This window comes from Microcebus murinus, chromosome 2 (assembly GCF_040939455.1).
Source record: "Microcebus murinus isolate Inina chromosome 2, M.murinus_Inina_mat1.0, whole genome shotgun sequence".
NCBI lineage: Eukaryota > Metazoa > Chordata > Mammalia > Primates > Cheirogaleidae > Microcebus > Microcebus murinus.
This window is the reverse complement of record NC_134105.1, coordinates 79,064,860-79,088,031: the sequence shown is the minus strand read 5'-3', so window position 1 is coordinate 79,088,031 and position 23,172 is coordinate 79,064,860. Positions and strand designations below refer to the sequence as shown.

The window sequence follows — 23,172 nt, the reverse complement described above, 5'->3', positions numbered from 1 at the left end:
GCTGCTGAGCTATTAGACTTGGATTTCTGACTATGACCCTGGAATGTTGTGTAGGTTGGAAAGAGTGCTTAATTAATGTATATTGAAACAAAAGATCAGGTAAATTGTTTGATTTGTCTTCAAGCTATTTTGTAGACTAATTCAATTCGTAACTGTTAGGTTTTTTTTTCCTTAAAGAGATTATCAAAGTTTTAGGAGACACATTCAGTTATCTGAAGAATTATCATATGCACTAATGTTTACTATAGAATTTATGTAATGTATGCTCTCAAAAAAAGGCAGCAGAGTCAAAATGAACACAGTTTTCAATGTTCAAATGGATGAGAAAATCAGAGGAGATGTGGAATATTTAGATATAGTTAATAAAAGATGGTCACATATCTAGATAATAAACCCTTTTAATATTCCTTTTTTAAAAAAAAATCTTGTAATTACAAATGGATGAAGACAGTTATCTCGTTGCTTGCAATATGTTTTCTTTCCACATATAAAACATTAATTTTAAAAACTGGCTTATATGTAAATATGATCAACAATTAGTAAGTTATCTCTCTTTTATTGCCATTTTTATTACAGATGGAATAGAATTTATTGGCTATTGACAATCTACACTCTCTTTTCCTCCCCCTTGGCATCTCCACTCCCTCCCCCATCTCTATTTCTCCCCCTGAACTGATCAGGAAAGACTGGAAACAGACCAAAAGGGGCTTGGGCTGGAAAGAGTAACTGTAGAATTAAAAAATAAAACTCTTCCCATCCCCTCACTGAAATCATATTTAATGTTCATTATGTCAATTTTAAATGATACAAAATGCCTTCCCCAGAAGGCATCCTGATTTCAAGAAGTCAAAAGGGTACCTGGCATTAAACAACCTTGAGTCAATCCTGGTGGGATTAACTGGGCTGAGTTTCTATATCCTGCACATGCTATGGATCTACTTTGATCACAGTAAGGAAAAAAATGATAATAGATTTTTTTTTTTTTTTTTTTTTAGAATTGCTGCACAGGAGTGTTCTGTTTCTTTCATATGGCAGAGTTTGATCTTGATAAAAACCTTTTAAAACATCCTTTTCCCCCACTATGGTAAAGATATGGTATCTATTTTTGCTTTTCTTTAAGAAAAGAAGATGGGGATTGCTTACACGGGGAAAGAAAATTTTATTCTCCAAAACCCCCCTCCCATTCTACTAAACCGTTTTAGTCGACATATGTTTGTTATCAGAGAGAGGTGCTGTGAACACACAGCCATTTTCTTAGCAGCTTTTTGACTGTATGTTACCATAGTCCCACAAGGCATTGGTCCTTTCCCATTGGGAAGTCATGAATAAGAGACTATGAAGCTTGCACGTCAGATCTTCCTCAATTAATCCACCATTAGCATGTTTGGGATCCACTACTGGATGGTTAACAGCAGCTTTTGTAACTGTACGCCGACCATATCCAATTATGCTCTGCTAAAAATGAACTCTTTGCAGACCAACCCTCTCGGGCTGTCAGTGTTTTCCGTTTTCCTATTTTAACGTTTGTGTATAGTGGCAGGCGACAGATGGTGTAGATCAGATCGATTTGATTGCATTAGATGATTTTTTTTTCCCTTCCCCACTCCTTTCTGGAAGCTCGCATCAGCTGAAGGCTATCGCCTGGGACTCCTCGGAAGCACGAGCAAGCCGCCACCACGCGAAGGCACTGGGGCACAGCCAGCGCGAGGCGCCGAGGTCCCTTCCCAGGGCTTGTTAACACTGTAACCCGGCACTACGGAGAGAAGCAGCTCCCACTGCCCAGAGCCTACCTCACCACACATCAGATGACTCCCGGGCTTCTACACACAGTTGGAGTTCCGCTTGAAACCTGGATTTAGAGGGTAAGCACTTCAATCGAGATGGATTTGTGACAGTTACTTTGCCATACAGCAAGACAAACCTCAGCGAACGTAAAGGATGTAGGATGTGTGGGAGAGGGAGACTATGTTTACACTGATAAATGTGTTTCTTTTTGTCTGAGAATGAGAGTATTATTCAGTAAAGATGTGTATAGTGTTTTTCCATTGATTGTAAGAGTCGACTACCACCCTCCTCCCGATTTTTTCCCTCTCCTTGGTGTTTCCCCCTTTCTACTTGAGAGGGAAGGAGAGAGGGAGAGGGAGGGAGTCAAGGGGGAGAGAGCGAGAGAGGGAAAGAGAGGGAGAGAGAGGGAGAGGGGGGAGAGAGGGGGGAGAGGGAGAGAGAGAAAAGCATTTCTGCTTTAGCTTAATTGGCTTATTTCCTCAAACCGATTGCTTTGTCGCGCTTCTTTATGTATATTTGGCTGCAAATTACCAAGCATTTAACTGAGATGGGTGTAGGAGTGTGGGGGGATAGGGTAGGAAAGTAGTGGGAACCGCCAGTCAGTCCCGGTGGGCTTGAGAGATCAAAAGGTGCTGAATGCCCCCTGCCCGCAAAACACACCTCTAGTTATTAGGGCGCAAGAGAAATGTAGATTCTAATAAATATGGCTTGCAGGAGTCGATGAACAAAGGTACTTAATGCAGACCTAAGCCTCCGCTGATATTGTTCCGCTAGCGGTATCTAAATATTCAAAAGCAAAGTGTGAGTTGATCAACAAACGCCCTGATGGTATTGGGTTTTTTCCCTTTTCTGTTTTTGTGTGGAGGGTGGAGAAGGGGGGAGGGTGGATGGGTGGGGGAAATCCGACAGCTTAAGGAGGCTTGAATTGAATATGCACCCAGCGGCAGTGGTCTCGTAGGAAATGGTGTTCTCGTAAGTCAGGCTGCCCCGCTGAAGCACGAGAGAGCTTTGGTTAGAGCTCAGAGCGTCAGTTCTGCTGCGAGTGCTGCCGGCAGTCAGCCCGGGCTGAGCTGTCCACTCCTCCAGGTGCTGAAGCTGGTGGAACATTTGGGTAGGTAGGGAAAGGGCTGGCGCTGCTACTCGGGTAGAAAGCAAGCGTATCAACTGCGCTGTTCTAGTTTCTTAAAGCGTGTGAGTCCGTGGGTCTCTCTGTGTGTGTATGTGTGTGTGTGTGTGTATTTTATTTTAATTGTGAGGAAGCAAAACTAAAGGAGACTACTCTGAAAGCATTGACAAGCTGTGTGGGTATTTATGCTGTGATTCTGATGCCCTGTGTATTGCTGTGCATGTATGTGTGTGTGTGTGTGTGTGTGTGTGTGTGTGTGTGCCTTGACTATCCTTTTGAATTAGAAACAGTCCATTTAGTAAATCAAAACCTACCTATATAATGTCTTTTTTGTTTTGTTTTTGTTTCCCTTTAATGTTAGTTGAGATTTAAATGGAAGAGTTTAGAAGCGAATGTACACTTTGCTCATAGACTATTGCATTACTTTCCCTAAGGGCTTTTGTTTCTAGGAGTTCAAGCTGAAGAGAACCTGTCAGCTTTCTGGATTTTTTTTTCTTGGTTGTAGTACCAGAGAAAAGCTTCACTTTATAGCTATGTTAGGTAATGGCAGAAAATAGTACTTATTAAATTGTTAATTGGCATCTGGTTTTTTTTGTAAATGGTGTACTTAAGAGTTGTTTGAAAATAATGTAAAATGTCTTGTAGTTTGGCAATGTTGTTTTTTATTTCGAGTTATTTTAGGCATCAAACATCCTGTACTAAACATCTGTTCAAAAAACCTAGAATTCATGTTGATTTTTCTATCTGTAACTAACATGTCAGGAAAATGATGAGATGGTGTGTCTGGAGAAGTGTTATGTTAAAAAAAATAAGAGCAAGCACAACCTAAGTGCTTTAAATTGCATCAGGTCAGTTAGAGATGAGTTGTGGTAGTGGGAGAGATTCTGTTATATAATTACTCCTTGATGAAGAGCAATTTTCACTTACATAATTTGAGAAATCATAATGTCTATTGCCATCTTTCCATATTCCGTCCTATTCCACTCTTCCACTCACATGGGTACACTTTCATGTATTAGAGAGTAAAGGAGAAAGCAAATTGAGAACTTTCTAATGGAGCTACAACATGTCTTGTGTCGTGACGTTGCACTTGTCCATTTTATTTAGTGAACAATAAACCCCTATTATCAGAATATCCACTGCAGGGTCTTAAGACAAAGCTTTTCCAGTAAGAGCCATATTGATCATCAAAGAATCACAGAGATTCTCTCTCTAAATGCCAAAATTACAGTCACTTTGCAAATGAGTTTTTATTGTTTTTCTCTTCTTAAAATAATGTTATGAAGACAGAGCTTCAAAGGTTTTTCTATAGAGGTGTTCACAACAGCTGCACAGCAATGCATTTATAGTGAATATTAAAAAGGTGTGCTATGAAATTAAACATTGTGGTGCTACAAAACCGATTCCAAAATCGTAGAAACTACCAGCTTGTCAACTCAGTGAGTTCTGACAGTATGTAAAATAGGTTTAATTATTTTGTGCCTTGAAGCTTTTGGTTTCTTTAAAAATCATTATATTATATAGCTCTAAGGCCTTCAAAGGACAGATGCCTATTTTTATAGATCCATAATTACTTGATTTCAAGTAGTAAATTGAATGAGTGTTTATTTTCTGTGATCTTGGGCTTGAGAAGATACATTTCCAAAACACACTACTGAAAATTTCATCCATGCATGACCTTATCTTTATTTGAGCCTCACTTCTTCCTCAGCCGTCTAGGCAAATACATTTGTAATATTTGTGTGCCTAACTATGCATGTCTCTTACAGGGTTCTCTTGCTGCCATGACACTCAATCAAAGCACCTAGAGTGGGCTGGCCGAGACCAGACTGGGCATGAAGCAGAGCGAGTACAGAGGAAGGCACTGGGAAAAGCACCAGGTAAACTGAAGGTTACTTGTCACTCCCACCCTGTGCCCAAAGAGCCTTGCCACACCGTCCCTCCTCACTGGGAAGAGAGCACTCTTCTCCTTCTGTGTTAACTGTTTGGTTTTGTGATTTGTCTTTCAGAATTGGAGATAGAGCAGCCATTTGGATTTGGGCAGGAAGCAGCCAAGCACAGCTTTGGATCCTTCTTTAAGAGGGAAATCGAGTTATGGATTTATGGTCCCGGTCAAGCTCAGCCCAGCCCCAGCCAGGGGCGGGCTCAGCAGCAAGAGTTCTGGTGGCGGCGGCGGCGGCAGTAGCAGCGGCAGCGGCAGCAGCGGCAGCGGCAGCTTGGTCCTCTGACTCTCTTCGGTGACGGGTATTCTTGGGTGGATAATACGGATTACGTTGTTATTGCTTAAGAATACGCGTAGTCGAGGAGAGTACCAGCGGCAGGCGGGCAGCGGCCGCCCCTCCCAGCCCACCAGCAGGCCACTAAACGCCCGTGATCGCCAAGGTAGCACTTTCTTGATCTTTTCTTTTTCTCGGATGTTTTCGCACGGGGTCCACCAGAAAGGCTGTGCGCTGCACCTCTGGTGACCCGGACTGTGAAATGGGTGCGTGCAGGGGGGCGGGGGGCGAGGTGTAGGGGGTGGGCGGGGAAAGGAAGGGGGTCGGTTCAGCCGAGGCAGCGGGGCCATTCAGCGTCCCCCGCCCGCTCGTGCCCCGTCCCTGGTGGGGTGCGGCTGAGTGGAGAGGCGCGGACTGGGCGATTCTCGAAAGTTGGGAATGGTTGCAAGGCCTCGAGCAGTTTGGGAGCGTCGCGAGTGAGCAGCGGGAGCTCAGGAGAGGGGCGCTGGGGGCTGCCTCCGCAGGAAGGGCGTGTCCGTGGGCGAAGGTGCCCCCGCGAGCTTGCGGAAGCTCGTGACTTCGCGAATCCCGGGCCCGGGGCGGTGCCGGAGCCCCACCCCCCGGCCGCGGGCCGCTCGGCAGCCAGACGCGGCGGCCGGGCCGGGGAGGGGGCGGGGGCCGGGGGCTGGGTCCCCGCGGAACTTCCAGATTGGAAGTGTGGCGAGTCTCTCGGGAACCCACATTTTCTTTTCGGATTCTCCGCGAAGGGGTGGAGAAACAGGATGGAAACCGGATTGGTTGCAATGTGGCACAGAACTGGAACCTTCCTGAGAGAGGTTGGGGCAGGCAGTGACTGTTCAGACGTCCAGTTTCTTTGGGACACCTCTTCAGCGCTGTCGCCCCTGCCTTTGGGACGAGTCGCAAACACCAACAAACTCAAGGCACGTTCCCCCTCTCAGGTCTGCTGCGAAGGGACGGGAGGAAGACACAGCCTTGCCCTCCTTCAACTTCCAGTTCTTGTTTGTTTTCGAAATGTTTTGTTTCAAATATTAATGGACGATATGACAATACGGATATGTCCCCTCCTCGTGAAGAGCAAGCGAGCAACCGCCCACCAGCCCCGGTCAAGCGTGCCTTGCACTCCCGGGGACAAACGGACGTGGCAGGAGTTGAGATGCCCGAGATGCAGCTGGGAAGGACGGTCCATAGTGGAAGGCGAGGGCCAAGCTCGAGCTCTCGGCGCTCGCCAGCGTAGGACCAAGTAGCTTCCAAACTTGCCTTTGCCTCTTGCGAGGCGTCGGGGCCCACGGTGGTGATGCTTCAAAGGCGGGAGGACAAAGTGCTGGGGACAAGAATATACCAGGCGCCCAGAAGGTTCTAACAGGCGCGCCAAGACACTAAGACCGTGTTTCCTTCCTGCGTGGTGGTGGCCGTTGGTTGTGCATGGGCTGCGAAGATTGGATTTCTGAGAGGTCAAAGCTGCAGGAGAAAAACAAAAACCAAATAAACTTAGAAGCCTGCCAAGCTCCCTCTCTTTCTCTCTCAGCGCTCTCTGACTGGCCCAAGCTGAGCTGCACCCCAGACACTTTCTCCCTCTGGAGGATGGGCCTTTCTTTCCCAGGCACGAAGAGCATGTGTCCCACTGGGTTCTTGCCTTCAAGAGCAGTCTGAACCCTGCGGAGGCCGAGGGCAAGGTGCCTTGAAAGAGGCAGGCACATTCACGCTCTCACGTCTAGGGTTTCGCCTTTCTTACAGTACAGTATTCATAGTGAGGGGTACTTCACACCCCTCCTCTCCCTATCTCCGTTCCCACCCCACGGCGTCTGAGCCCACAGTTACTCTCAGGGTATCTACACTCATAGGTTTTGCGCCCAGGGCACGCTGTCTGCAGGGGAAGCGGGTGGGGCCCTTATCAGAAGCTCTCGGAGCGAGTCTCTTTTAAGAATGAGAAGCAGGAAAGAAAATAGAGATGCAATCTTTACACTCTGCATTCTGTCCCTAGTAAGAGAATATGTAACTCCTGTTCTTTCCTTCATTGTTCCAGGAATTACCCTCTTTCTCCAGGGAATCCACCAGTTGGTGATTAAGGGATTTTTAATTGTGCTTGTTATGTACTTAACAAAATACAGTGTGTCTTCTGGTGGCATTGTTTCATTGGGAAATTAGAAAAGTAGAGAGAAGCTACGTAATCTAGTTCCTAGGTGATCTCTGGAAAGTTAGCCTCATGCTGGATGACTAAATAGGAAGTGTATAAGATTTGAAAGAAAGGAAGAGAGCTGAAGGCCTGGTGATAGTGTTTGTGAGAAATGGAAGATGTTACACTCCAGCATTTGTTGAGGGAATGAGGAAGAACTTATGAAAACTACGTGATTTCATTCAGTTTTGTGGCACTGGCACTTCAGCTTATGATTGCAGTTGCTTGATAAATGAATACTAGTAATTTTTGGCATAGAATAATTGCAAATGCTAGTGATGAAATCTAAAGGAAACCTCAACCCATAGTCAACAAAAAGTATTTTGATTTTTATGGTTCATGTAGTTTAAATACTTATCTCATTTTTTTTTTCCTTTGCAGAATTATTTTCTTATAAAAGTTTCCATTAGGTGTCAGTCTGACTGAGCTGGTTCTTATTTAAGTTTGGGGGGGAAAGTGTTTCATCATCAGACCTTTTAAGATAAGAAAGAGGAAAAAATTCAAAACTGTATTAAATTGAAATTATTGCAGTTAATTGTTCTTGTTACAAGGCAGCTTTTTCCCCTCAGAAAATAGAATTTTAAATTACATCAATACTAGTCAATTATTGCTTTTGCCCTGTCAGTGTCCATAGCCAAGATTAAAGAAGTACAAAATGCTTGTTTGTGCTTTACATGCTAGAACCAAGTAATATTGAATAGTCATAATTGCTGGTTGGTTTCTCAGTTGATGTCCAAATACTAGAACAGTACGCATCTTTTTTAAAAATTTGTTTGTTTTACAAAGGTGATTGAATTTTTTTTTTCTGAAAAAAAGAACATGGATGCAGCTTAGACTATTCATTTGACAATAAAACTTAGGGCATAGTGGAAAAGGAGAGAGAAAACTTATGAAAATTGCTTTCCTCCTCCCCACTAGTTTTAATTTAATCAAGCCTTTCTAAATACTCAAATTTTTATGAAGATAAGTTATGGCTTATAAATGGAAGATTTTGGGTTTCCCATGGAAATTTATATAATGTCTATGAACTTTCAATTTTCTACTGTGATATTCATTAATAGGTGTAAGAAACATCATCTTGTTTGATGGTTTGCTACTGAGTCCCAGGTAAGGACCTTGATAGAAAGAATTTACTTGTTTTATTCTTTGTTTGTGAATCATGATCTGATGTTTTGCTTGAATAGAATTTGCAGGTAATGGTGGTATTCATGGTTAAAGATCCACAGAGGATCAAGACAACCACTATGTGTATATAAAAAAGAAGTATTGGACTGATGAATCTAAGTATACTTTTTAATAAATAATCATTTCCTGGAATCAGGATCTTTCCCTGAGACCACTGGTAGCCCTAGTATGATGTGGTTCTTGGTTACAGCAACACCAATCTAGAACCAGATTAGAGCTCCCAATGAAAGTCCAGGCAAAGGAGAGAAATGATAAAGTAGCAGTTTCATGGATGGAAATTTCTATAAACTGTATTGTCATTTTTCCTATTATATTCCATATTAGTAATGGTAAATTTTAAAATATATAAATAGAAAACAAAAGTGGAGATGATGGGTATATTGGGACATATTTTGGGTTTTATGTGGGACAAAGGGTAAGTACTAGGATGTAGACAAGACAGTATAAGGCCATCATGATTATTCACCATCCTGTCGGTACTGTACAGGTGCTGCAATTATTATATCACAGAAGTGACAGAATGATGTTCTTACAATGTTAGAGAGTAGTGATCTACGTATTAGACTTAAAATTTAAAAGTAAATTTCTTTTGGAAATGTTTTCAGTAATAAGGGAGTATATATAAATGAAATCAGAATAGTGACCACCTAAATCTTTGAGTTTTGAATTCTGCTATATTCTAGCTAGTAATAATGCAAGCTTAGTAAGACAATTTCATTCAAAATGAAAAGTATTGTAATATCTATACTAGTGTAAAGGTACTTTTCGTTGGCTTTGTTTTTGGAAATAGCTTTTGAGACTCAGTAATAATTCACAGTATCTGAAAATATACACATATACCAGCTAGAACCAAAAGTATTTTAAAAACAAACAAAAAACCCCTATGAATTCTAAAACATTCAGTTTAAATAATTTTTAAATAAGGCTTATTACATTATTAGTTTAAAATCACTACTGAATTTCAGTTAAGTTTCAAACTAAAAATTTAATGTAATCAATTTACTAATACTGTGTTTTTAGTTCAAATACAATTTATATCATAATACACTTTTTAAAATTTTGACAAATTATATTGCAATGGTGATATAATTGCATAATTTGAAAGTAGCATCTATTCATAAACTTGAATAAAATGTGTCCTGTTTGGAAACACTGTTCCTAAAATGATTACTTTTGTAAAAATGATATAATTTAATTCAAAAATTATTATTTCTTATAATTTTGTTTTTTAAGTTTGTTTCCCATACATGAGAAAATTAATTGTTTGAAGTATATCTTTATCTGTGTGAGCAAGTGTGTTCAATTTCAAGAACTGGTTCAAACAAATCCCGAGATAAAAACTAAAAGTTACTTATTTAAAATAGTTTTTATATATCTGCCAAATATTCCATTAGGTTTTGAACTACAAGAAGTACGAGTAAATGAATATCATGCCTAATATTCTATCAGAAACTGACATGAGGAAAAGATCTCTTCCTTTGTAATAGAAATATATTATAAGATTTATAGATATCCTGGATTGTTACACATGACTACAGAGAAATTAAAGTTATAGAATCATTACTTTACGGGTCCAGTTTCATGCACAGTTTTTTTCTTGACTATTATTTAAACAAGCAGGCTTTGATGGTGTTTACAAAGACAAAACAAATTGGAGAATCGAGTCAGTATACAGAAAGACCTCAAATTTCACTTTGTCCCCAATTATATGGTACTTAAAGGGAGAGAGTATATCTTATGGTGGGAAAAGCTTTGGAATAAGACTAGAAAAATCTGATTTTGAGTACAGCTTGTGTTGTGAACTATGGCAATGGACCAGTCAGAAAGCTTGCCTAGTCCTCAGTTGCCTCCTCCACAAGGAGGGCTAGATTTAAATTCTTTCAAGGCCTTTCTACCTGTTTAGGATTCCATTTCAAAGAAAGCCTCTTTTTTTTGTTCTGAATTCTACTCTTCATTTTAGGTGCAGATAGTATTGTGCAAATGGACACTACAACTAAGAAAGAAGCTTTAAAAAAGTATTCACCAGCATATTTTGTCTTGTTATTGAACAAGAAATTGGTCTTCTAGAATTTTTACTTAAATTCTTAAAACATGAAACACATGGGAACATTTTTATCACTTTTTCATACTTCAATTTTTGTTTCAAGTTTTAGTAGGAAAGAAAAGCCCCAAAAGAATGATTTACAGATTATTCTAAATCTGTAAATAATTTACAGATTATTCTAATGTGTTATTATGGACCTGCATATATATTTGTATAACAAATTTAAAGATTCATCCCCAAAAGCATTTCAGCCTAATGAAACAAATTCACAAACAACTGTATTTAAAGTCAATATATGTGATTGCAGTGGATAAAGAATAAACACTTGGCCTTTTAAAATGTTTATTCTGTGTGTAAATGTTTATGCTATTAAATTTAATTACAACTTTTGGAAGAATTGGGTTTTTTTTCTATTTTGTTAAAAATGACCAATATTTGTCTAGGATATTTAGCTCTACTATAATCCTATAGCCTTTTAAAATACCTCGTCCCGTGGCTGGCATGATTGGCGCTCAAAAATATTTATTAATTTAGTGAAAGCAATGATATCCTTTCAGGATATATGTTAATATAAAATTTTATATTTTTAATAATTAATGTCCTTTTAAAAGTAATTATTATATAAAATGACTGTTGCACTGCTATGTTGTTTAATGTTAACGATTTTTAATTCTCAAATTTGTTTACTAATGGGGCAGTTCTTTGCTAAGAAAGAAAATTTATTCTGTTTCTTAGATAGGACTCTCAAATAATTGAAAAACCTATGAAAACATTTCTTTCAAGGTGGTATTCTGTTTGAAACTCCAAATAACTGTTTAATCTGCTATTGAAATAGAATAATTTTACTCTATATGAATGTCACCTAAGGTATTTTATTTAATATTAAGTATATAAATATTTGTAAGAATTAATAAATTTATTAACAAGTAATCAATAGAATTACACTTTATGCAATGTAATAATTACTATGATACATGTATTTTCAAAGCTAAGGAACTGTGCAATTTTTTAAAAACTTTTTTTATTATTTCCTAGGAAAGCAGACTAAATTGTAATTTTCACTTGAAAGGTGTGAGTGTCCTGAATGTTCCAAGTATAGTAAATATAAGTTGACCTCAATCACAAAAGAATATACCCATTCGCTAAAAATTAAACTATTAATAGTTCATCAGCTACTGCTTTATCCAGATAATTTACATAATGCCTATTCACAGTTTAATGATGGGTATGAAACATTATGTTCAGTTAAAAGTTTGAGAATAGGTTCACAAAAAGTTTTATAAAGCTTTCAAATGCAATTGGTTTCAAATAAATATCTGGGGTAGGAGTGTGAGGTTTGGAGCCACTTATTTACATTCTTATTAAAATATCTAATGTTTCTTTAGGTTGTTGGATGTGGTTGTCCAAAAGATAGCTTTAAGATTATTTTAATATTATATATTAGAACAGAGTCAAAATAAGAGTATTATTTACCACAAACGAAGAGGGTTTTGTTAGCTGTGGATGTTATATTTATTAAAAATAGAGGCTAACGACGTTAAACTTTTGAGTCAGTTTTACATTTACATCTGGTGATTTGTGCAGATAACAATTGAATTTGACAAGAGACAGGGGAAATGGTAGCAAGTAACAGTGTTAAGGATGTGGACTGTAGAGAGGAATGTGCAGCTTTTGGTGATGTATTAAAGAAATAATAATGAAATTCCCGGTGGCTGTTTTATTGATAAATCTAATAGCTGGTACCCATAAAGCTTTAAGAAATATCAATTTTAGGATGCATTAGAAGAGATCTTGTTCTTTTAGATAGTGCCCTTTTTCCAGTTGTGATGATCAGTTGTAAATATTGATTTTATACAGTTTACCTATATCAAGACATTCTTTCATAGTGTGAATTACAACTGTATTCAAAAACTCTTGCTTTTATTTAGGTAGAAAGTCATCCTCTGGTATAGAACTATAAATCAATTAAAATATAAATAATCTCTGAGTAAAGTGGGCCTAGCTTATATGTACAAAATTGAGAAAGGCAGGAAATCTGGATGTTTCTCAAGTCAAAAGAAAGAACATCAATCTGAAAAGACAGACTTCTGAAAATTAAGCCTAAGGAAGAAATGGCTTAAAAGAGCTAGCCTTTTTTATCCATTTTTCTATTGGAAAACATATATATTATATTTGAATTTATGCTTTGGAAATAAATTAATGTAGGAGAATTTGGTTAAGACGGTGTTTCCGGATATAAAATACCAATACTAAGAGTTGCATTTTTCCTCCTCACTGTAATTGATTTATGTTTTAGAGAGAAGGGCTATTTAATTAACCGTGGTAAAAATATAAAAGATTGACATGTTTGTCCTTCTCTGGCTTGGCCTTTATTTCTGAAGACATAACATTTCCACTTGATCATTTGTTTTCTTTTGATGTAATTATTTTCCAGTCCATTATCCACACAGAATACAAAATTTCACGAGTCTTGGATAAACTCATAGCAAATTCATATGATATTTAACTATTATGATAAATTTCTCTCTCAGATCTAGTTATTTGGTATATACTACAACTCCCATGTCTTATGTATGAAGTCCTCACAACATAGAGAATCTAAGTAACTTCTCCATGGACACCCAGATAATATTTGGAACCCATTTTCCAAGTCCTCATTGGATGTTTTATTTCTAACATACCACACTAAAACTTCTATGTTGAAGTTTTTTTTTGCAACTTTACTCTTCCTAGTGTCTGACAATAATTCTTACAATTTTCATACTATTCAGCAACTATTTTTACTCAATCCATCTAATTTAATAAACTTTTTAGAAAGTTTGTTTGTATATAAACTTTACATACAATGTAAATATGCCAATAGATTCCCAAGGCCTGTAGTATGCTTGCACATACGAATTTTCAAAATCTTGCAAAATTTTATAGGCTAAATTAATATTAATATAGAAACAAAAATAAATCATACTTAAAGAAATAACTTGATCTTTTACCCTAGTTACAAATATTTCAGGAAAACAAGGAAAATGTTAATCAGAATTACATCAGCTCAATTTAATAAGCTTCTAAATGCAAATGTTGACTAATAGATTGGATTGACAAACATTTTTCATGCAGTGTATTCAATGGAAAATTTAAAATAATATTACTAAATAATACTAACCCAGTGATGTCCTCATATCAAGGAACAGAAATAAAATCACATTTTAACATACAATTTAAAATTGTATTTATTCTCCTTATTTCAGTTTTTAAATATGCAAAGCTATCTTATTGAATAAAAAGTAACTCTTGGATTAGAGCAAAGTAAAATTCTCCATTTTGCAAAACTCTTGTCCACTTCTGTTGTGCTATTCATGAAAATTGCATAGTGGTCTGTAACTGACACATTGAGGTTACTTGTAATGCTAACCAGTTAAGGGTCTCAGAAAGTTAATTTCTCACTGTGGGGTCACCCAGCTTAACAATCAAAGAAGCATGCTCCCTTTACATTTGTTGCTTAAGGAGGAAAGATGCATTCTGAGAAATACATATGCTGTTAGGGGATTTTGTTGTTGTGCAAACATCATTGAGTGTATTTATACAAACCTAGATAGTACAGCCTACTGCACACCTAGGTAGTATAGCCTGTATTGCTCCTAGGCTATAAGCCTGTACAGCATGACTGTGCTGAATACTGTCAGCAACTGGAACACAGTGGTAAGTATCTGTGTTATCAAAACATATCTAAACATAGAAAAGGTGTAGTAAAAATATGGTATTATAATCCTATGGGGCCACTGTCCTATATGCAGTTTGTCAACCGAAATGACGTTATGCATGACTGTACTTGAAAGACTACTGATCCCAAATCAGACTTCTATCACATCAGTGAGAGTTCACTAGAAAAAAAAAATGGTGTAACTACCTTTGTTTTAAAAATCTCCAAGATAGAAAATGGATATCCCTTTGACCCCCTTTGTCTCCATCAAAAGGTTTTCCTTTTGTATTAATCATAAACGATAGCTATAAATAATTATGCCCATTGTTTTCTTCAAATTTTTAAAATAAAATGTAGACAGAACTCTAAGACAGGTCAGTAGATTAACAGACAGATATTTTTTTTTCTAAATTTGTTTCTGTGCTCAGTTGAAGGTGGCAAAATTGGCTGAGAAGCCACACCTAAAATAATCAACGTTTTGTCCAAAGAAAGATGTTTTATGAATTCACATAATTTCCTCAAGAACAGAATGCCTTAAAATTTGTGAAGGATAGATTTTAATCCTCATACCAGCTAATTAAGCTTCTTCTGTACAACATACAGTTTTAAGTTAACAGTAATTAATATAGCCAGCTTGGAACCTCAGGAAGCTAAAGCCAGCAAGTGCTTTTTGGTTCACTCCAGAGGATGCGGTTTGATTGCTGGCGCCAGTAAACAGGTTGGGAATTGTCAACATTGTAATTAGCAGCAAGTTTCTGGATTCTCAGCCTGCCAGACTAGTGGGCTGATGCTTGGAGCTGTTGCCCCAGGGGGAAGAGGGAAAAACAAAGGAAGGGAATTTGAGCAACCTTCCTATGCTCTGCCAGCATATGCCACTGGACCAATGTTTTTCTTGGCAAAGGTCTATTTTAAGAAATCTAGCAGTGGTTTCCACAAAATATGAAACTCACCATAGCAACCAAAATGGCAAGCGTCTCTGGGAACCTTTCCTTGATTGGATATCAGGTCAAACTGTGTTCAGAGCTCTGTCGCCTTATGTGCAGTATGCTCTGTACTATGCACAATGTGGTTATTAACAGTATGATTAAAAGGGTTAAAATCTGTTTTGGCAGCAATCCTGAAATACTCTGCCTCCACCGAAAAGCCTTCAAAGAATAAGGTTATGCAAACCTTATTAACCCTTCATGTAGTACAAATAGAAGGGAAATGTCAACCTTAATACCACTGAGCATCCAATCTTCAGTACTTAAATGATAATTTCAATGTAGTTTTCTTAATCAAAGCCATGTGATCATTGTGGAGAAAGGTTATCATAAATTTAAAATCCAAAAAGTATTTGTAATGTTCCTAAGACTGCAACTGTATTAATAAAGTTTATAGGTAATTTATAACCCAACGGAACAAAACTTAGACTAGCTTTTGAAACCTATTTAATAAAAAGTTCATATATGTACATATATATACACATATGTAAAATTTCACTAATATTATAGCAGAGTATGAACTGAAATAAATAACATATATCCTCTGATTAGCCACAGGATAAGTACTAACCCACCTATTTTGTGGCTAAGGCACAATAACAGACTCTTTTACTTTTTTTTAAAAGCAGCTTTGTAGTAAATTAATTTTGTCTTCCATTCCAAAAAAGGTCAAGGTTGCTGAGCATTGCTAAAATACACATATTAATTTCTCCCAAATAAATGCTTGGGATCATATGAGGGATATTCTCACTGTAACTCTCTATCTTTGGCAAAATTTGAGAAGGAGGCTTCAAAGAAATAAACAGGATGCAGAGAGACAAACAAAATAGCTTTCTTTACTGTTTAAAAAAAAGTCCTCAAATGGATCAACGTGCTATATTAAGCAATTGCCATGTGGTAATTTCTGCAGGTGGATTATCAAAAGTGCACAAAAAATGGCTGTGTAGATCTGGCACCCAGGTGTCTGGTGTAGCATTTAGTGAACTCTTTTGTGGGGAGAAGGATTACTCATATTTGTTGGAGAGAGTACAGTTCTCTAATCCTCCTCCACAACAGAATCGGTGTTGGAGTGAACGAGCAACATGATTCTTATCCACTCTCCTCTAGACTCTGAGGAATTCTGCACAATTATTTATTATTTTCAGTGGAATTAGATGCCTACAGGTGGCCCCATAATGTGCCTCCAGGCATACAACCTGCTGTAAATTTTTAAGTTACATTAACTCAGCAGTATGTTGTCTTATAGCGACAGTTCATTCAGTTTATGAGGAAAGGGAAGGAAGTAGAAAGGCAGTCTTCCTTGTTAAGCATCATTCCAGTTCTTTCCCCCGTGTTCTTTCTTTGAAGTCAGTAAAAGGTATTTGGCAGAAGCAGCACTACTGGTGTGTTAGTGTGTGCTGTCTCCTCAGAGAGTCAAACAGGAGGTCTCAACCACCAGGCCTCTGTATTGTGTCTCGGGGAATGATATATTTATTGTCAATGGTACACACAGACGCAGAGCAATAGGATTCTTTCTTTTTTCTTTCATTTTTTTTTCCTATTTCCTTTTATTTATTTTTTTCTTTTCTTTAAGAGCCTTTAAGTGACTTCTGGTATTAAAGTGTTTTGTCATTAGTGCTTTTTCATGTAGTGTTAGAAAAAATTAGTTCAGCTTTTATCTAGACATTTGAGTTTATGATGTTTTTACAGTTTTTCCCCTGTCACGAGTCCTATTTACTATAATTGTTTTTCCTGGGTGTTTGGGTTACCAATCAGTGAAAGAAAGAGGGAAACCCTTCCTAACTTTTTGGTCATTGGGTTTTATGCTCACCCTTTCTTTGTAATGATGCAGTTGTCACTGAATGGATGCAGTTAATTCCCCTGTATATTTTGGGGTACAATTCTCAGAGCTTATTAAAAAAACAGAGATAATATCTGAGTTAATACATTTTTGGAGTAGAAATTAGATTAACACTTTTAGGGGTGATACACAGGACTATTTAAGCCTCAGAAGTCCTAGTACTAGGTTGTAAAGCTCCTTCTCACAGCCATAAAAGGAACAAAATCCATCTCCCACCATTCTAGTCTCATTAAACCTGTAGTTTATGTTACAAGTAATGATGATGCACATGTTTTCAAAATATATTTTATGTGTACGAAGTGCTATCTACAGTTATTAAAAAATACCCAATAAAACCTTTTTTAAAATGTAGAAAAATAGTTTTATTGAAATTTCTATAGCATAGTCATGAGCAAAATTAGTAGCCTAAGGTCAATTTGACACCTGTCAGGTTATCTGCCTTAATGCAAGTACTTAGACTATCCCACCCCTCATTTTATATAGCAACTGACAAGGGTGCTGAGATAAAGCAGTTTGTATATTCAAAAGAGTTAGGATGTATTTCACAACAGATCACCAAATATCTATTATGCATGTACTATTCATGAAGAATGTGTTCAGATCTATCAACATTTCTTAAGTACCTACTATGTACCTGGTATTCTGCTAACTGCTGGGGTTACCAAGGAACGATTAGAAGAACAATTAACAGACTTTGCCCTTGAAGCATTCGTGGTCTGTCTACAGTACCTCTTACAATCCAGGCTGTTGTAACTCTGTGGGGGAGTCAAAAGAATGTAAAACAACAGCCTCCTTCAAGGAACTTACTAGGTTGTAGTTAATATTAAATATTCAGTTGTGTGAAAGCTATTGTTTTTACAAGTTATTACTGTTGTCTCTGTTTACCAGAAGACACGTGTCACGGATATAAATAATAACAATGTCCTTTCTAGAAATGGATTTACCTTTCCTTTTTATAGAAAGTCTTTCAGAACTAAATAGACCAAAGAAGCGCCTGATAGGAAAAAGATAAAGAACACATTTTTTTTCACCTCAAAGCAGTAAATTACTCTATAACCAACTCTAAGTTATATAATACCATTTACAATTACTCAATTATATTTTCCTGGGAAAAATTGTTAGTGTACCTATGGTACCAGAAAATATATTTTAGTACCTGCAAAATGATATTGCATGTATGTAATTCCCAAATTCATTAATATTAGGTCCCAGAGTCAATAAATGTCTTTTGAGAATGTGATAATAGGCTTTATGAAAGAAAGTACTAAAAGCACTGTTATCCTTCAGATCATTGGTTCTCAAAATGGGGTCTCCTGATCAGTAGCCGGGGCATCTTCTGGGACCTCATTAGAAATGCACATTCGCAGACCACCTAACAGGCCCACTGAATCAAAAACCCGAGACGGGGCCTCCTAATCTGTGTTTTAGCAAGCCAAACTGATTCCTGCTACAATTTGAGAACCATTGCTTTCTATTGATTTTTTAAAACAAATCGCAAAGTCAACTTCTATGCACCGCTGACCTAAATGATATAGGCTGTATTGTAGATTTAAAGTTATGCTATTATTAATTATAACAGGTATTTTAAATTAAAAATCATGACTTTATCTGACTGGCAAATTCTACATTTGGGAAATACTTTAAGCCCCCAAATATTCCACTTCAAGTTCTATTTATATGAAACTTACATAGTATTTTTATTAACATTATATAATGCTCATATTGCTAATAATTTTATAATCAGGATATTTACTAAATTGAATATTTCCTAGATTTAAACTCTTATTTTGATTTAATTTATTATTATTTTGGTAATTCCAATAGTTGCCCAAATTTTACTCTGGTTTTTAGATATGTCCCAGGTTAGAAGCTAGGAGAATCTGCTTCATTTTATAAAAGGCAGATAGCATTGAATAAGACCTTTAGATTTTGTGCATATGTGTGTGTTTGTGTGATTGTCTCACAGGTCATCATTAAAATTTTCCCATTCATTTATGACACAAAGAATGTAACAATTCTCATGTAAGGGAATTACCGTGACAAAATTCTTTGAACATTTACAAAATGTTGCAGTAGTATGGTAGTATAAAATACATTTCCTAAATATGTTTATTGGAACTGTATTTGATAAAAATTTACTTAGAATGTAGATGATTATATAATAGTAATAATAAATGTTATCAGTTAAGCAGTTAGATTATATGGGTTCTCATTATGCCAATTGGAAATTGTTTCCTATAATATGTTCTTACTTCTTCAAACAACAGCATTTTATTTAAGCTTTCATGGCAATGCTAAAAATTCAAAGTCTAGACCTTAAAATGCAACTCCAAAATGTAGTGAATTGTTTCTTGTTAGTGCTTTAAATTAAAATTGAAAAGAACGACTGTTAAGTTTATATCACTCTGGATTATAAGACCTCCTAGACTAGTCCTCTGATGCATAAGTGTTGGCTTTTGTGTTTAACACACACAAAAAAAATATCAAGCCACCTTGGATTTAACATTGATGTAACAGGTTAACAATGTCACTGGGATTTTTCTAAGTCTAAAGTCTCGTTTTCATTAATGAGACACTGTGCTTGCTTATGTTACGCTTACACTTAGGTATAAACTTACTTACACACATTACAGGATGCCAGAATTCACAACAAAGAATTAATGGGAATTTTTTTCATAAAAATACAGCTTTTACTAACATGTAAACATAGAAGATAATGCCCTGAGTAGCAAAAGATTACCTAAAGAAGAATTGTGTGTCACATTAAGTAACTAATTTTGTGGTATTTTACTTTATACCTCTAACTCATTTATGTGTTCTGTAATATTCTATTTTCTCAAACATTATGTTTTACAATTGTTCATTACGTGACACAGTAATAAATCTTCCCCTCTCTAAAAATACATTCTGACTATAAGCAAAGGAATGTAAAAACAATTCAGAATATCATCTTATTTTTTTCTCACGGGAGAGGTGAGCAACACTGTCCAGACTTAAATACTAAAGTTAAGAGAGAGTCACAGTGGTGGAACAATTTATGCACACCCAGTTTAGATAGAATGATTGACAAGAGATATGCAAGAAGTCCCAGTTATTCTTATGGAGAAAAAAAGGTCCATTATTTTGACAGTTAACATTTTAAGATTAAGCACTTCAGATTAACCAGAAAGGAAAATGAAATCGTTTTAGAAGGCCTGTAGTTTGATGGATTTAGTCATTAAATTAAATAGACACTAATTTAAAGGTTACTACTTCAATCCTGAAACAAAAAGAGTTTTGACTGTAAAAAGGATGCAGATTAAGTACCAAGTAGCTTATATTTAGGCAGAGAAGATATTTAAAATTCAGAAATGTCAAAAACAGCTTATTCTTCTCTTCCAGTTTTGTTAAATGTTTTAGTCTATCTCAAATTTATCTTATTTGTATGGTAGATTCGTAGGTATTCAATAATTATTTTGCTGTTGATGTTTCATATATATTTTTCGTGTTAACTTTAAATATTACAATATTATAATTTTATGTTACTTTAAATATTTTATAAAGGAAAAGTCGATTTGAAAAAAGTTCTTAATATTACAAAGGTTATTGTGATCTCTGTCAAATGAGTTTATAAATTCATTTTTTAGCAACATTTCCTATTGGCTAATGGTGGGCCTATATCACTGATAATTCCCTAATCAGAGTAATTTATAAATTACTATGTTGATAGATGGAAAAATTTTAAGATTTGAGCTTATTAATTATCAACAATTAAATGATTTAATAAGATGGTTTAACATCTCTCTTCTGGAAAGCTCAGGGTATTTTTATAGAATTGATTTAGTCATATCTCTTAACTATTTTATTTTCAGACTGCTACCTTATGCTGTTTAGGTTTTTCAATATGCCTATAAAAGCAAATTTATGATAAAACTGAATTTTAGATACTTGTTCACCTAAAAGTGTCTTTAATTTAAGACACTTTTAGAGTTTTAAAGTTTGTACCAAATGAAATTTTACATTTTTAAAAAATTAAATTAAATAATCTATTTTTTATGTTACCATTCAAAAATACATGATAGATTTCATTAGGAACTATTACTAGGAATTTTATTTATAATAGGAAGCTGTTCCAATTATAATTACATGGTAAATCTAAACACTCAAAAGCAATTAGTAAGGCTAAACTTTAAAATAATTTTAATTTTTAGATACTGGTTTCTGGCATAGGAGTTCACAGTCCTCCTGAATTCTGAATTCTTTTTTATCTCCTAAAACTCTCAGCCAATATTTTTTAACACACATTTTCTTTTAAAAAAGAAAACTTGAAATGTTTGACCATAAAGGAAAAGATAATTGAAGAAAGAGTTACTAACGAAATAAAAGTGAAAGCACATTTTGGTTGGGTATTAAGTCCAGGTATTAAAATTAGCATACTAACATAGGAAATTTTAAGTATAATCTCTTTATTAAATCAAGGTATTTCTATTACCTTTCTTTTCTATTTTTTTTTTTTATCTATATTAACTTTAAAGCCACACTGGCTCACTAGTAAGTATCAGGCAAGATCATAATTTTAGCACTTACCTCAAATTACATGAAAATCGATTCCAAAAATGGCATACTGCAACAAGGTCTATTTTCACGTATCAAAATGGATTGCTGTACATTATAAATGATACTCCCTGATGTTTTTGCAATGATTCATGAAACTATGGGGCTGACATTTTAGTGCAAAGAATTCCATAAATGCTAATAAAGCAGGAAAACGAATCACAAAGCACTTCTAGATGATGATAAAGTAAGGCATTAAAATAATCCTAATCCTTTTCTACTACTAATGCTATAATATTTGTAATGCTTAAAAATTCAAAAATACAATAAAAATATTTAATAGCAAAATAAATGGGAATTAAATGTTGCAGATCAACATTGGGCTATGATAAAAGTGGGCTATGATAATAGACCATCACAGGATAATTAAGCTTTGTTTTTACATATCTTAGTAAAACACAAACACAAAATATTCAATCTTTAGGATGATTCAGTATCAGCCTGATGTAGAAAAAAAATTATAAAATATAAAGACTTATCATTTATGTCCTTTTTATATTATATTTTTCTTAAAAGAAACCTTAGATCAAATTTGAAATTCTGTACTGATTTGTTAACTTTTATCCTAGAGGTTATCTCAGTTTCCTAATCTTTAAAATGGAATTCCACATATCTCAGAAGGATGTCATATACCTTAGTTACATTTATTTAGATACACTTAAAAATGTAAAATAGTATTTTAAATAATTCTCACTTGTTAATTATATTGGTTTATTTGAAAAAGTAGGCCTATTATGGCAAAAATGTCACTACTTATTTTCAATGAAGAGATAAAAATTCAGTTTGAATTAGTTCTAAAATGATTTCCCAAAGTGATATTTGATATATGGTGCTTACCATTTTCATTTTTTTCTCTTTAATTTGCATGTGGTTTATCAGGGGAAAGAGAACACTTGCTGTAAACATTTATTATTTTGTTTACTAAAATTTGTTCTAAAATAATTAGTTTTGTTTGGATTTCTCACCATGTTTTTTGCTAGGAGAGATGTGAATTTGTGAATTATATGAATTTGTGTTTTTTTACATTTATTATAGTATAAAATTACACTAATTAAAGTATTAAAGTTCATATATATTCAGAAAAGGCATTTCGTTTATTTTATTTTTATTTTGCTATATACATAATAATTTGCTTTCTGTGTCCAGACCCAAATGGCTACAGAAATTATTTGAAAATGAAAACATTAATCCTTAATATTTATTTCTTAACTAGTGTATTTCTTCAGAACTATTTATGCATTATTAAATGTTATACATACATATCTATATGTTTGATTTGCATTGATTTATGATGATCATTGTATTTCCAATGTGTCTTGACCATAATTATTATATTTTTCTCCAAGGCATCTAATTTTAAACAAAGAAGTAATCTGTCAGTATGAATTTCTTGGTGTAGCAAATTTGAAATTTTATCTACAAATAGATGTAGATGGAAGTATACTTATGTGGTATTTATCATGGTCTCAATTTCTGTGAATTCAGTGCTCACTTTTCCCCTTCATTTCT

At 35.6% G+C, this 23,172-nt stretch overlaps 1 protein-coding gene and 1 long non-coding RNA gene across 2 annotated transcripts in view; both read left to right on the top strand.

Annotated features, from left to right (window-relative positions):
• Positions 1-1,265: 1,265 nt before the first annotated feature.
• On the top strand, positions 1,266-5,407 carry LOC105885687 (uncharacterized). Its single transcript, XR_001160754.3, has 3 exons — positions 1,266-1,862; positions 4,681-4,791; positions 4,921-5,407. It is a non-coding gene; the product is annotated as an uncharacterized LOC105885687 (long non-coding RNA).
• A 365-nt stretch (positions 5,408-5,772) lies between these two features.
• LOC105885774 (uncharacterized) overlaps positions 5,773-23,172 on the top strand; it is a 48,170-nt gene continuing 30,770 nt past the window's right edge. The window contains 3 exon segments of the mRNA XM_075999877.1: positions 5,773-6,236; positions 6,239-6,347; positions 6,350-23,172. The exon segment at positions 6,350-23,172 is cut by the window's right edge and continues 30,770 nt beyond it. Of these exon segments, the coding sequence (XP_075855992.1) occupies positions 5,910-6,236; positions 6,239-6,347; positions 6,350-6,528 (615 nt within the window). The 5' untranslated portion in view covers positions 5,773-5,909 and the 3' untranslated portion in view covers positions 6,529-23,172.